This window comes from Lepidothrix coronata, unplaced genomic scaffold (genome assembly GCF_001604755.1).
Source record: "Lepidothrix coronata isolate B3197 unplaced genomic scaffold, Lepidothrix_coronata-1.0 Scaffold72, whole genome shotgun sequence".
NCBI lineage: Eukaryota > Metazoa > Chordata > Aves > Passeriformes > Pipridae > Lepidothrix > Lepidothrix coronata.
In genome coordinates, this window is record NW_016690252.1 from 860255 (window position 1) to 873460 (window position 13206).

The following is a 13206-nucleotide window of genomic DNA, read 5'->3' on the forward strand; positions in this document are numbered from 1 at the left end:
CCTTAAGGGGGAACCTTGGTGCCTGAGCCATCCCTCCTGCAACTGGGAAAGAGAGACCTGGAAGGATGGCTATAACCTGGAAGGATGGCTATAATATCCTATGGTTTGGGGTGGGCTCTTGTATTTTGCTGGACTTGTCACCATTACTGGTTGAGGACTGGGGGAGTCTGGACTCCTCCAAGTCAAGCCGACTCTATATCCTCACCCCTCGCAGATGCTGCTCTTCATGCTTTCATCCTGGGGACCACCTTTCCACTAGATCCTGCTGCTTTCACTTCCACCTCCCACCCCTCCTTTTTGCTGTGATGGAGGAGGATGTTTGCCCCTTGAGGACCACTTCTATGCCTATGCAAAGAAGCAGCAGCTCTCCTCTGCCAGCTGGCTCAACAGATCCCACCTGGCATTTCCACCTGGCTCAGCAAGCTCTCACACTTGGGTCTGGCTGTGCAGCTAGCAGTGTGCTTTTTCAACAGCTGAGCCTGCCTTCATTTTCTGCTCTCGCCTGTGACTGTAATGCTCTGCCAGAGAGGAAACACACAGCACGGTGCCCACTGCTCCTCCTTTATCCACCAAAGCATGCTGCCCCATCAAAGGCTACACGACTCCACCCTGTCAGCCTAATTTGTGATAAACAAGCTGTTTTTTATCCTCTGGGGGCTCCAGGCTCCTGGGAGGCTGGTGTGGGAGCAGGTAGATTGTCTGACTATTGGGTCAGGGAGGATGAAGTCTCTGTTGTCACCCGTCTCCGGGAAGGATGCAGGAAGTGCAGTGATTCAGTCCTATTCCCCTTGCTCAAGCAAGGGGGCTCTCTGCTTCCTACGAGGCCTCACGTCCAGGAAATAGCTCCTGCTTTCCACCTGCACTTCTGATCCCTCCTGCAGAGCTTGGGGAGCTCCGTGCAAGGCTGCTCTCGCATCAGCAACAGCCCAAAACAACACCTAAGGTGGGATTTACTGCCACATATGTGCTGGGAAGATGCAGGGACCCGTTGCGCCCGAGTGATGTATTGGATTTCAGGTTATGTGATGCACAGGTCTCTCTGAGCACTGTAATTCCCTCTTTCTTCCTGTATGGATTTATACTGTTAAGTGGATGGATTTTCTGCTTGGCAGGGACACTCTCCTGGGACCTTCCCCAGTTTGAAACATCTCTGCACATCTGTACGTAATATTCCTGGGGCACTTAACAAGTGGGCTTTTATGACACCCCTTGCTTTATGGACTGATGCTTAATGCGACCAGGCACCACGGAGGGGCTGACGAACCTCAGCCCAGAGCCAGCAGCAAGCTGTGCACCAGTTCCAGGTGCTGGAGGGTGCCCGGGGCTCTGTGTGAAAGCCACCATTCTCAGATGGCTTCCCGTACAGCTGCCCTGGGCAGTGGGACCATTGCTTTCTTGGTCCCTGAAACAGCTTGAGAGGGACAGGTTTCCTCTCCTTAATAACCTGAGACAGCATGCCTCCAGACCAGGCATGGAGATCCGGGGTGGAGATGAAGGCAATCTGTCTGTCTGGGTTGCTTCCCCCAGGCAAGGGCTGGGCCTGACATTTTCATCTCTGCTAAGAGCTGTTCCTTCCCCCTGCCCCAAAGAGCCATCTGCTATGGTAGATTACCCCAGCTTTTAGCACTGTGAATCCATAATTAGTGCATAATTAATTACCAGATGTTTTTAACACTAATGAAACATTAATAAATGACGGAGGCATGTTGTCTGGTAATGGAACATTAACCAGTGAACCAAGCCAGCATGTGGGGCTGTGCTGCCGCCAGCACGGCCAAGCCAGAGACAGGGCTGCATCGGACTGAGCTCTCCTCTAAGAGAGTCCCAGCACAGCTACAATCAGAGCAAGTGCCTGGTGAGATCTAGTGACCAGCTCTGTACTGCCTTCAGGCTTTGCAGAGCCAAGGCTGTGCCTCCTTCACCTCCATCCTTCCTTCCTTCCTTCCTTCCACCCATTCATCCATCAATTCACCACCATGCATGCATGCACCCATCCTTCCACACACCCATGTCCCTGCTGGAGAGACTCTGTGGGGCACTGGATAGGTAATTTGCTAAAAAACTGAGCTTTTTTCCCCCAGGATGAACTGCAGCTTGGTAGCATCTCTGCTCCAGGTGGTGCTCACAAACAAGGCACATGGGGAGAAGACAGACTCCAGCTAAGTGCTTTACTGCATCCATTGCCCCCACACTGGGTCCCTATGAGCCCTGCCCTGATGGAAGTTTAATTCAGAGCATCTTGGGCAGTGACATTTTCCTAACGTGCAATTATTAATCAGACAAGGAAAGTGCATTAATTGTGACTACGTGCCACCTCCAGCCTCTAGGCTGCAGTGGGGCACAGGCAGGCCTCCATCCTCCTGCCGATCCAAGAGGTGTCAGAATGCAGTCAGAGCTCAGGAACACATGGGTTCATCATCAAGGGCCCATGAACAGGGAGATGGGGTGCCTCCCCATCACCATACGGGTGTCACACAGGGTGGTGACAACCATCCCCTTTCCATCACGGGGAGTTTCCAGAGTGCGTATCCCCACTGCACCTTCTCAGGATGTCCTGAAGGCCAGTTTCTGTGTTTCCCATCCCCCTGGAAAGATGACGCTATGGTCTCAAGCCCCAGGGCAGGCTCCAGGGTGTCTGTGTCCCCATCACTGCTGTCCCCAAGTCCTCCCCATCTCAACCAGCATGACACACAGAAGCAGACAGACAAAAACATCCACTCCAGACAGAGAGGAAATAACACCCAGAGCCTCCAGTCATCATGAAATGAACATTTAATGAAGACAGTCTCTCCTGGTGCGTGTGTGTGTGTGTGTGTCCGTGTGTGTGCATGTGTGCGTTGTCTCTGTGTGAGCTTAGTTTTATCCCCTCTATTACTTTTTTTTTGATTCTTTTTCTTTTTTTATATATATACATCTATAAAAAATTCAAATACAGCATGTCAACAGTGGGAATACTAGGACGTACGGTATTAAATACTGCGCTTGGGTCCAGGCAGGGGCAAGAGGAGGTGTCTTTACAAAACAGGACTTCGGGCAGGATGGGGAGGAGAGCAGAGCAGGCACAGGGACATCTGGGGACAGCGGGGGACAGCAGGGGACAGGTCTGCAGGGCTCCAGCTCTAAAGGCAACAGCAGAGCTATTCTGCTTTTGTTGGAGAATGAGACAAAGACATCAATGGGGGTGATTCCCTGTATCCAATATAGTTAAAAGTTTGGGGGTGATGTTGGGGTGGGGTTGGGGGTGGCAAAGGCTCCTGCAGGGTGCTGCGGAGAAGGAGGTGGAGGGACAGCTCTCCAGGTGCTCAGCAAGGGCCAGGAGGGTTTTATTGGTGTTTCATTTCCTTTTTTTCCACTAAAACCCTGCCAGCTCCCTGCTCCCCATCACACTTGTGAAAGCCACCAGTTGTCCCATCCATCATCCCCTTGGAGGGGACCAAGACCCCCTGACCTGTGCACCACTCCAGCTTCGCCACGTGGTCGAGAGCTCAGGGGAGCAAGTCCGGTCCTTGGGGGACCCCCTTTTGCCATAAGGGGGTACACAGCTTGGAGCATCGTTCCCCTCACCACCCCCCCATTTTCATATCCCCTTTTCTCGGTGCACCGCTGCGGGGGGCAGCAGGCACGTCTTTGGCGTGGGGGGGTTAGCTGTATGAGTGGGGCCCTCAGCTGCGGCACGGGGCCCAGGCTCGCTTCACTTTGCTGGGCAAAGGGGGACGGGGATGTCTCCTTGCAAGGTCTCCTTGCTCCGGGCTGGGAGAGGATTTTGCGGCTCCCCAGGGGACGGCAGCGGCTCTGTCCTCCTCCGAAGCGATGGCGAGAAGCGTGATACGTCCTCAATGTGTGCAAAATCGAAGAGATAAGAGACTCAACCCGGGAGTGGGGCAGCGGGGCGGGGGGTGGTGGCGGTGGTGGACGATGGGGAGGCGTCTGCACTGGGCTGCGATGGATGGACAGATGGAGATCTGCAAGGTGGGAGGAGAAGGGTCATGGTCCCGCTCCTCACCGATGGGACATGCCAAGGAGAATTTGATCTTTTTCCACGGGGGAAATTCAGCCCTTCCCAGAACCCAGGTGCCCAAATACATCCTTTCCACCTCCTCCTCCCAGGACTGGACCCTCCCCATCCTTCCCTGGCTGCAGGCCACTGCCCCTTCTGATGCCACCACTAATGCCACACGTGAGGTGACATAGTGAGTCAGAGGGGAACAAAGGACCTCATTCCCACTGGGGGCTTTTCCTTGGACACCTCCTCAGGCATCAAAGGATGAGTGGCATGTTCTTTCTCTCCCAAAAGTGACACAGGTGGCTGTGCCAGGATCCATCCCCCAGTTTTTGGGCAGCTTGGGTACAGTGAAAAGATTTTTGAATGGGACACCTATGATACAGTAGCCCTGGTCTGTAGAGGAACAGGAAATTTTGTGGCTCTCCAGGCTGCCAGCTCCACTCTAAGCTCTGAGCTCAGACAATTTTTCTTCCATCACTACGCAAAGGCCTTAGATTTTCACATGGTTCCTTTGCCTCTTGAAAAATCAGCAGTTGAGGGGGAGAAGGGCTGCTGAGAACGAGACATCAAAGACTGACCCCTTTGCCAGCTTTGTTTGAAAAGCCATTTTTGAGATCTCCACCAGAACATCCATTTGGAAAAGCAATCAGACTTGGTGCATTTACAAAAAACTGCAAGAAAAACCCAAATTACTTGTTCTCAATGCCCGCCACAGCCTGGCTGGAGCATCGCCTTCCCAACCACACTAGAGCCCCTAGGGTCCCCATGCACCCACACCCCACCTCTTACGCCTCTGATTTGGGAGATACTCACTAAATAAAGAGGACACTATAGGCAGCCACGACCAGTCCAGCTGTCCAACACACTGCCACGGCCCCGCTGCCCACCACGGCCCCCTTGTCGCAGATCTTGGTGGTGGGTGGCGCCATGAAAGAGGAGGTGCTAGCGCTTGTTGTCTCTGTAGGGAGGGAAAGTGGATATCGAGGGCAGCTGGAATGCCCTGGGATGCATCCCATAGAGGCAGCCCTGTTCTCCTGTGGGTGGGGATAGCGCACTGTCCCATCCCCAAATTGCCCTCACTGTTATGCCACACTAGGGCTGAGCGAGCTGGAGGGGGTAGGATGATTCAAGGGATGGTGTGATCCATGAGACTTTCCCTGATGTGACAGTGGACCGACTGCTTGGAAATGCTTGTGCAATCAGGCAGAGCTGGGCATCCCTCCCCATCACCATCCTGCCCAACCGGGCTACTCTGAGCACCAGCTCCATGGGAAATTGAGCTAAGAAGTCTTGATGAGCCACATCTCTCAGCAGAGAGCATCCCTCACCCACAGAACATCACAGACATGCCTGTGGCTGCTGGGCTGGCTCACAGGGCTTGTCCTCCTTTGTACTGGACCAGATGGGTTATCTGTCCCTGCACAGAGCTGCAGGATTGCAGGGAGGACCTGTATGGGCAGTCAGACTGGGGAATCTTTGGCCACATCCAGAGTACCAGAGTACCCCTGGCCAGACAATCTGGGCTGATTGCTGAGGGCCAAAAGGGTCTGTCTTGACATCTTTCAGACTCCACTGTGTCACAGTGAGACTCAGCCCTGGCGTTGGAGTGTCCCACACCAGCCCTGCAGGGCTGCACCAAACTGCATGCACAGGGACATGTGTGCAAAGGGCATGTGTGTGAGGGACACACATGTGCCTGCACAGGGAGCAGGCAGGTGTCATTGGAAGTGGTATTTACATTTAGCACAATGCAGGCAGATATAAAAGCAAAACCAAATCCCCAACACCAGCACTGCTGCACTCCTTGAGGGAGTTCATCCCCCTGGGAATGGGGGACTGCAAATCTGTGCTGCTGCCTGAACTTCCAGGTGCTCTACTGGGTGCTGTTTCTAAAAGTGAGCGTGTCTCTGCACAGGAGTCAGGGGAACCAGTGCAGGGTCTGCTCCATCCCTTCTGGGAAACGGAGGGCTGATAACACCCATTTGGACACAGTCCCAGCTCTTTCCTAGAAACAGAGACTTGTTAACTTTGTGGCTTTTATTTTGAATTGGCATCACTCCGAGCCATTGTGAGGGGTTGGAGGTGTGGAGGGGGTAGGACTGGAGAGGGGAGGGAGGGATGGAGGGGAACAACACTAAAAGGGAATAACAGTAACAATAATAATAATAAAACAATGCCCATCTTTGTTGTCCCACCCCAAGCATGCTGGCAAGAAGGATGCTGGACCCAAGTGAGCTGAGTCAGCATTCCTCAGGCCATGGTTGCACCTGCTGACAGGGAAAGTGTAGTGTGAAGGGCTGCAGCTCCCCAGGTGCTCAGGGGATATCCTTGTTTGGGGACAAAACTTGCACAGAGCCAGAGAGGAGGTCCCTCAGCCAGGACTCCTGGTTTTATCCTGGCCGCAGGCACAGCCTGTTTGTATTGGGAAGAGGCTCTTACCTGTGATCTGGGCCTCTGTGGTGAGATGCTTGGGCTCCTCCGTCCAGGGGGTGGCATGAACAGCCACGCTCCAGTCGCTCCACGTGCCGATGTCATTGTCTTTGGCTGCCACCTGGATGATGTATTCCTTGCCAGCGTAGGCATCCGTGATGGTGTGCGACGTCCCATCCGACAGCTCGACCTGAGGGCAGCAGTGGGGAGGGGAGGGTGGTCAGAAGGTGGTCAGCATGTTTAGCTCAGCTAGAGGACGTTAACAAGATTTTGCAGCACTTTGGGAAATACTGGGGGGTTGTGGGGAGAGGCATGAGTCCTGGGCAGGGATGCAAAGGGAGATGCTCCATGTGCAGCAAAACCAAAGGTCTGGAGACCCGGTCCTGCTCCAGACTCGTGGTGCCTGAGTGGAGCAGCTTCCTCTAGAGGTCACCAGAAACTAACAGATGTGTGTGCAGGCTCCCTCAGACATGTTAGGGCAGCTGGGATTTGGATATCACAGGCAGTGGATGGGGTGTGCAACAAGCTTTCTGGGCAATATTGCCAGTGCTGGGAGGAGGCTTTCCCACCAGCAACACCGCTGGCCACCCTGCTCCTGTGCCTGTGGCATCCCACTGTCCTGGCTTCCATCCCTCTGGCTGGGCCTTTGGACAAGGATCAAATTGTGTCCAGCTGTCTTTCCTAGAAAATATTCCCTCTGTCCTGTTGTCACTGCTACCTGAGCCACATATGGTCCTGCCTAGCCTGTCCTCGTTGCTGCAAAGTCCAGTGATTTAACCCCAGACTATGTCCACACCTTCTGGGGGATCTCTGATCCACTTGGAGCTTGGCTTAAGCACAGGGGGATGTAGATGCTCAGCAGAAATGGTCCCTCATGGCACAGATACTAGTGACCAAACACGCCTGGCTGACTGAAGGGGAGGGCTCAGCACCCAAGTGACCTTCCAGAGATGAAGTCAGACTTGGCCTTGGGGTCCTTAGGGTACGGAGGGGACCAGGGCAGGAGCATGCCCTCCACCCCATCTCTCAGACTGAGGACCAACATGCTGCCAGCTTCACTACCCTACTATGCTGCCTGTGCATGGGTGGGTGGGGGGGATGGACACACAGCACCCCTTGTTTGCCCTGAACCCTGTCTGTCTGCCCAGACACACTGATAATAAAAATGCTGGAGGGATAAGGGGGTGGTGTGTGTCTGACGCAGTCCATCCTTGAACACCAGTGATCAGCTGGGGGCTCAAGCTCAAGCAGAACAAGCAGCACTTCATGAGTGGGGGGAACTCCATGGTGCAAGCCACACAGAGACCTCCACACCTCCCCAGCCACCCAAGAGAAGGTCAGGCACAGAATCCCACTGCCCCAGGAAGACCAAAGGCTGAATTTTATTAAGAACTCAGTTCAATTACAGGAGCAAGATGAAAACTTCTGCCGGGTCCTTGAAGCCCAAAGAAAGAAAAGCTGCACCATTGGGGTGCCCTGGAGGTACCTGGGCCAATGCACCTGTGGGATGAGGCTGTCTTGGCATTGTGGCTTTACACACACAGGGATGATGTGCACACCAAAGATGTAGGTGCACACCAGTGCCTGGTGAGGTCAATGTCATCACCCCACTGCTTACAGGGCTATCTGAAAAGTAGGAACCCACCCTGAGAAAGAACCAGCCCTTTTTCAGAAACCACAGTGCAGCACATGCAACAACCTGGCACAGATTTAATCCCTTTGGCATGTGAACTGCAGCCCTCTCCCTCCCCACCCCAGGCTTTTATAGTCTCTGTAGAGGATCCCTTACCAGGCAGAGAGGCAATTTTGCTTTCTTGCACAAGGTGAGAGCTTTTTTTTCCTATTCCCACTTCCAGGGCTGCATCCAGCCTTCCGCCCAGCACATCAGGGCCCTTGGGCTCTTCATTTCCAGCTGCTCCCGCCACCCAGCCTGGGCTTATAGGAGCCCCACATCTGGAGCACATCTGGAGGCAGACCAGACTGGTCTCCCCCACAGCCGACAGGGAGCAAAGGGCCTCCTGCTGCCAGCAAGGCATGAAGTGCTACCAAAACTCGGCAGCATGGAGAAAGCCGCGTGTCCATCTCACTGCTGCAGATTTGGGGGCTGGATGGGGGTCCTGCCTCTCTTCACTAACTCGGGTCTGACACCATGGTGCTGGTGGGATGCAAATGGGGTGCCACTGGTTTCACTGCAGGCTTGTACCAAGCTGGCATGTGCCTAAGCACTAAACCACTATCAGCAAAGCCTGAGTCCACCTCTGTCATCCAGGGGACATCTTCCCACTGTGACACGGGTCTCACCATAGGGTCTGACCTGTTGGCATGGGGGGAGTTACTCAGGGTGCCTGCCAAGGGATCCAAGATCACAGCCTGGCTGGGCAGAGCCTGATATGGGGTGCAGACGAACACAGACCCTGGTGGGGCTCCATGCAAGGTCTCCCTGAGTTTCCAGCAAACTGAAAGGGCTGAGCGCCAACCCTAGGGTCAGAGGTGCTGCCTCTTGACCAGGTGAAAGGGTTAGCTCACAGGTCCCCAGCAATCTATACCACGGGGGTGGCTGCTCCCATCCTGGGGGCATAGGCACAGTCCATCCTGCCGGAAAATGGTTCTGGACCATTTAACTTAATGGGATAGGTGAAAACTGAAATCTTGCAAGGTCTGGACAGAAGGGAGGATAGGGAAAAGATAAGGAGGATGCCAGTTCCTCCTGCAGCACAAGGCTGTGAATCCTCCAACACGCAGGGAGTCTTGGCTAAGACACATCCCATCAGCCCCACCAAGCTCCCGCCCTCCTCAGCCCAGGACCAGGGTCCAAGCTGGATCAGGATCCTCAGACGTGATGGGCTCTTCACACCCGTTGCTGTACCCAGCAGAGCTGCAGAGGCAATTTCTGTACCCTCTTCTCATAGGGACACACTTTCATGGCCCTAGCACCTAGGGATGGGTAGGTGGGACAGGAGACCTACCAGGTTGTGAATCACCTGGTCTGATTGGCAAGGCACCTCCCTGCAGTCTTGTGGCATGGTGAGGCTGTGCCTGCCTCCCACACCTTGGGATTCATGCCTTTGCCAGTGGCTCCAGTCACTGCTCACAGGTGTACTGCTTGTGGGCACAGCGGGCCGGGGTGCCCGTACAGCACCGTGCACACCACACAGTGGGGACCCACCTGGATGGGGTCAGCCCACAGCTGTTTGGTGGCATCCACCAATGTGGATGGCAATGATAAGGTGATCAAGTTAAATTAATCCTTAATGACAATTATATGAAATGAAAACTCCCTGCAGACCTGGATTGCTCTGTGCTAGGCTGGGGGTGGCTTGGAATAAGAGAATGAAGACAGGGCTCTGAAAGATGCTGGGGTTATGCAGCTGGTGTGTGGCTTTCTCCAGGTCTTTCAGCATCCTCTGAGTCCCCATGGCTCCTCTCTGACATCTGTAGCAAGCAGGCTGCAACAGGCCAGTCCCACCGAGGTCTCACTGACCTGGCCAGGCTGCTTTTCCATCCAGGAGCATTTTCTCTATCCCAAAGAGCCTTGCCAGCTCAGTGCATCCCCTTGGGAGCAATTCCTGCCTCTCCCCACCCAGAACAACAAACCAAACCTGAATGTTTGCAGATGTTGTGTCAGAGACACAACTGGGTCAAGTCTGTGCCTTGTTTGTGGAGGGGGAACATACCCCCAGGGCCCAGGCTGGAAAACCTGGAGGACCTTCCTTATAGGACCTGGGAGGATGCTGCCCTAAGCTCTGCTTTACACAACAGGCAAAAAGAGAAGGCATGGACGACATCATCCATCTCTCCCCACACATATGACCTCCGGATGCAGAACTTCTGAGCAGGGTAACCAGGAACACATCCAGTATTTGCCACGGTGGGTGAGAAAGGCCATGGCTCAACACAGAAGTGCCACAGCAGATGGGAAAGCACATGGGGACTGGGTCCAACTGGATACAGACAGGGAGAGACGGCAGGGAAGACACACTGTGGAGGCTGTGGGGGGACGGATGGACACACAGCATCAAAGGCAGAGAGAGAAATTCCTTAATCCCCGACCCAGCCACACAGAGACAAAAGTTGGAGGAAGGCTGCGCATGGTAATTTTTTTGGCCGGGGGGGTGGGTTTGCGTGTCGCTGCCTGCCTTTGTGCACCTGCCAAAAGTCAGTCCAACTGGCTGTGAAGTGCTGCCCAGATTAATGAGGGATCAGTAGCCAGTGCAATGCAGAGCTATTAGCATTGCAAAAAAAAAAAAAAAAGAAAAAAGAAAAAAGAAAGAAAAAGAGAGAGAGGAGATAGAGGAGAGAGAAATGAAAAAAAGCCCTTGAACACAGTAATTCAGACAACAGCTTGCTGAGGACAGCGTAGGCTGGGATCCCATTCCATGCCGTGGTCACATACCCCAACCAGCCTGTTTGGAACGATTATGGATCTGCTGAGGGCCCACCCACAGTCCCAAGCACCAGGATGAGCCCAGGGGATTGAGAAATGGGGGACAGTCATCCAGGGCAGGTTGGGGAGATGATGGACCCACACTCAGCTTTCCCCCTGTCCATGCTGGTCCCCCCTGCACATGTGCTGGAGGCCTGGGGACATCCACAAGAGCCATTCACACTCCTACACAGAACATGTGTGCCCTCATTCCAGTCCCTGCCTGCAGACTGGTGACGCTGCCTTTCAGCGCTCAGCACAGAAGGAGTTAAGAAAGCCTTCCCTGCTTCCAAGATCCCCCCACCCTGCTCCCATGGCCCACAGCCCACCCTGCCAGGGTGCCCCAGCAGTAGAAAAGGTCACTGTGTTCTGTTCCCATCTGGGCTTTGCTCCTGGTCCAGTGGGACCAGGTAGCAATTATTTGTGAATAGGGTGATGCACAGGCAGGTCTGAAGCCCAGATGGCCTTTGGAAAGGGATGGGTCAGGAAGGGAAGAAAACCCCAACCGTCCCTGCCCTGGCAGCTGGGATGGGGGCTGGTGCATGTTGAAAGGAGGTGGAGGGGGATCAGATGCCTCCTTCTCTGCATCCCACATGAAAATGTGTTTGCTGGCTCCCCTGTGGCAGCATTGGCTCTGCTTTCCATTCCTTGACACCTCCTGCTTTCCAGCACAGCTCCTAGTGCAGGAAGGGCGTGCTTTGCTGGCAATACGGGGATGGGGGCTAGCACCGCTCAGTCCCATGGCAGGGACACACCACCTCTGTGCATGCCAGGACAGAAACCATGCACCTGTCCCAGGTGTATCAAGCCTGGATGAGTCTGCTGTCCCCAGAATAAAAGGAGCACCCTGGCTCCTTCAAGGGTGAAGCTGATGTGCTCACACAGCCTATGCTACCCACAGCATGCATGGAAACATGGAAGGAAACCCCTCGTAAGAGCACAGCTAGGTGTGCCATGCACCTGGCATCCTTGCACCCTCCTCCTCCTCTGGGTGCTCCTCAAGTTGTCCTGAATGATGGGGGAAATGGGAAGTGGGATAGGGGTGGGACACCCCAGTGGGCTTGATTTCACAGCCACTTTTCCCCACAATAAGCAGCCAGATCCTGCTACCGGGCTACAAGGAGCTTTGCAGGGACCCAGTTACACAAGCCACTGCTGTTTCAGGTTCCTTCAGTCCCTATGAGTGCAGGGGGATCCCAGCAGGCTCTCATCTGCCCTGGGGAACAAACTAAACCAAAACCATAATCCCCAAGCAAGCTGCTCCACTGCTGGGAAGTGCAGGAGGGTCACTGCGAAACAGTCACTGCAGCCTGTGAAAAGATGTCGCCATGTGGAAAAGAAATGTTTTACTTTTTCCCTTTCAAAGCCATGTCTGGAGAGCAAACAGGTCTGACATTCATTACTAACAAAGAAGCCCCCAAATACCTCCTCCTTCCACAGCGCCACAGGAATCAGTTGGGCTAACCACAGACAAAATGTTCTACCTGGACACCAGAACAATTAAAAGGTTGGGAAAAGTGAATGACCTCCTATTTTTCTCTGCCAGGCAGGTAGTGGAGGATCCAAGCAGGGTCTGAATTGTGCTCCCTGCTGTCACCCCCTCCTGAAAGGTCTGCTGTGGTGCTGGTGCACATATCTCAGCCCTGCTGTGGGTCTGGGAGGACGAGCTATCACAGGGCTCCTCTGCAGCCAGGGCTGTGTCACACCAAATGCAGCTGAACAGATCCCTCCAAACTCAAAATACAGAGCATCTTTGAAAGCGGGGCTGTAACACTGCTAATAACAGGACTCTCTCTCCAGATGTGCTCGTCCCTTCTGCCAAGTGACAACTGGCAGAGCTCACTTTCACTTGTGGCTGCAGGGAAGATGGGATTGGGGATGCTGAGGGTGCTCAGAACAGCTCTAACCCTGCCTAGCACTGACATATCTGCCCGCAGATGCATTCACCACACTGACACAGTGGGCTGCGGGTGAAAGCAGCTTGTGCATTGGCATGGCAGGGCACAGGCACCTGCCTGGGGTGCTCTGCATGTGAGCAGAGAAAGCTGGGCTTGCTAGAGCCTTCCTACCTGCCTGTGGCTGTGTGAGCATGCAGGTGAGTACAGGCACACAGTGTGTGCATGAGTGCTCTGCTGCTCAGTGGCACCTTTACAGCTGCCAGGTGCTCAGTGACTTTTAGGTCACTTGTAGTTTTCAACTGGCCTGAGAGCACCCAGCCATGGGTCCTGAGCCTCAGCTGTGTCCCTGAGGCTGGGGGGAGGGTGGATGGAAAAGGTGATTTCTAGGCGTTTCCCACCTCCATCCTCCTTTGAGACACACTCTGCTCCAGCCCTGCCTGCCCCACACTGAG

The 13206-nt window shown here is 54.2% G+C and overlaps 1 protein-coding gene across 3 annotated transcripts in view; it reads right to left on the minus strand.

The window, feature by feature from the left end:
• Positions 1-2772: 2772 nt before the first annotated feature.
• Positions 2773-13206, minus strand: part of CNTFR (ciliary neurotrophic factor receptor) — a 202884-nt gene continuing 192450 nt past the window's right edge. For all 3 annotated transcript variants that reach the window (XM_017819118.1, XM_017819120.1, XM_017819119.1), the window contains 3 exons: positions 6443-6623; positions 4817-4961; positions 2773-3962 (listed from right to left, as the gene is read on the minus strand). In XM_017819118.1, the coding sequence (XP_017674607.1) occupies position 3962; positions 4817-4961; positions 6443-6623 (327 nt within the window). In that variant the 3' untranslated portion in view covers positions 2773-3961. The remainder of the gene's footprint in view (positions 3963-4816; positions 4962-6442; positions 6624-13206) is intronic.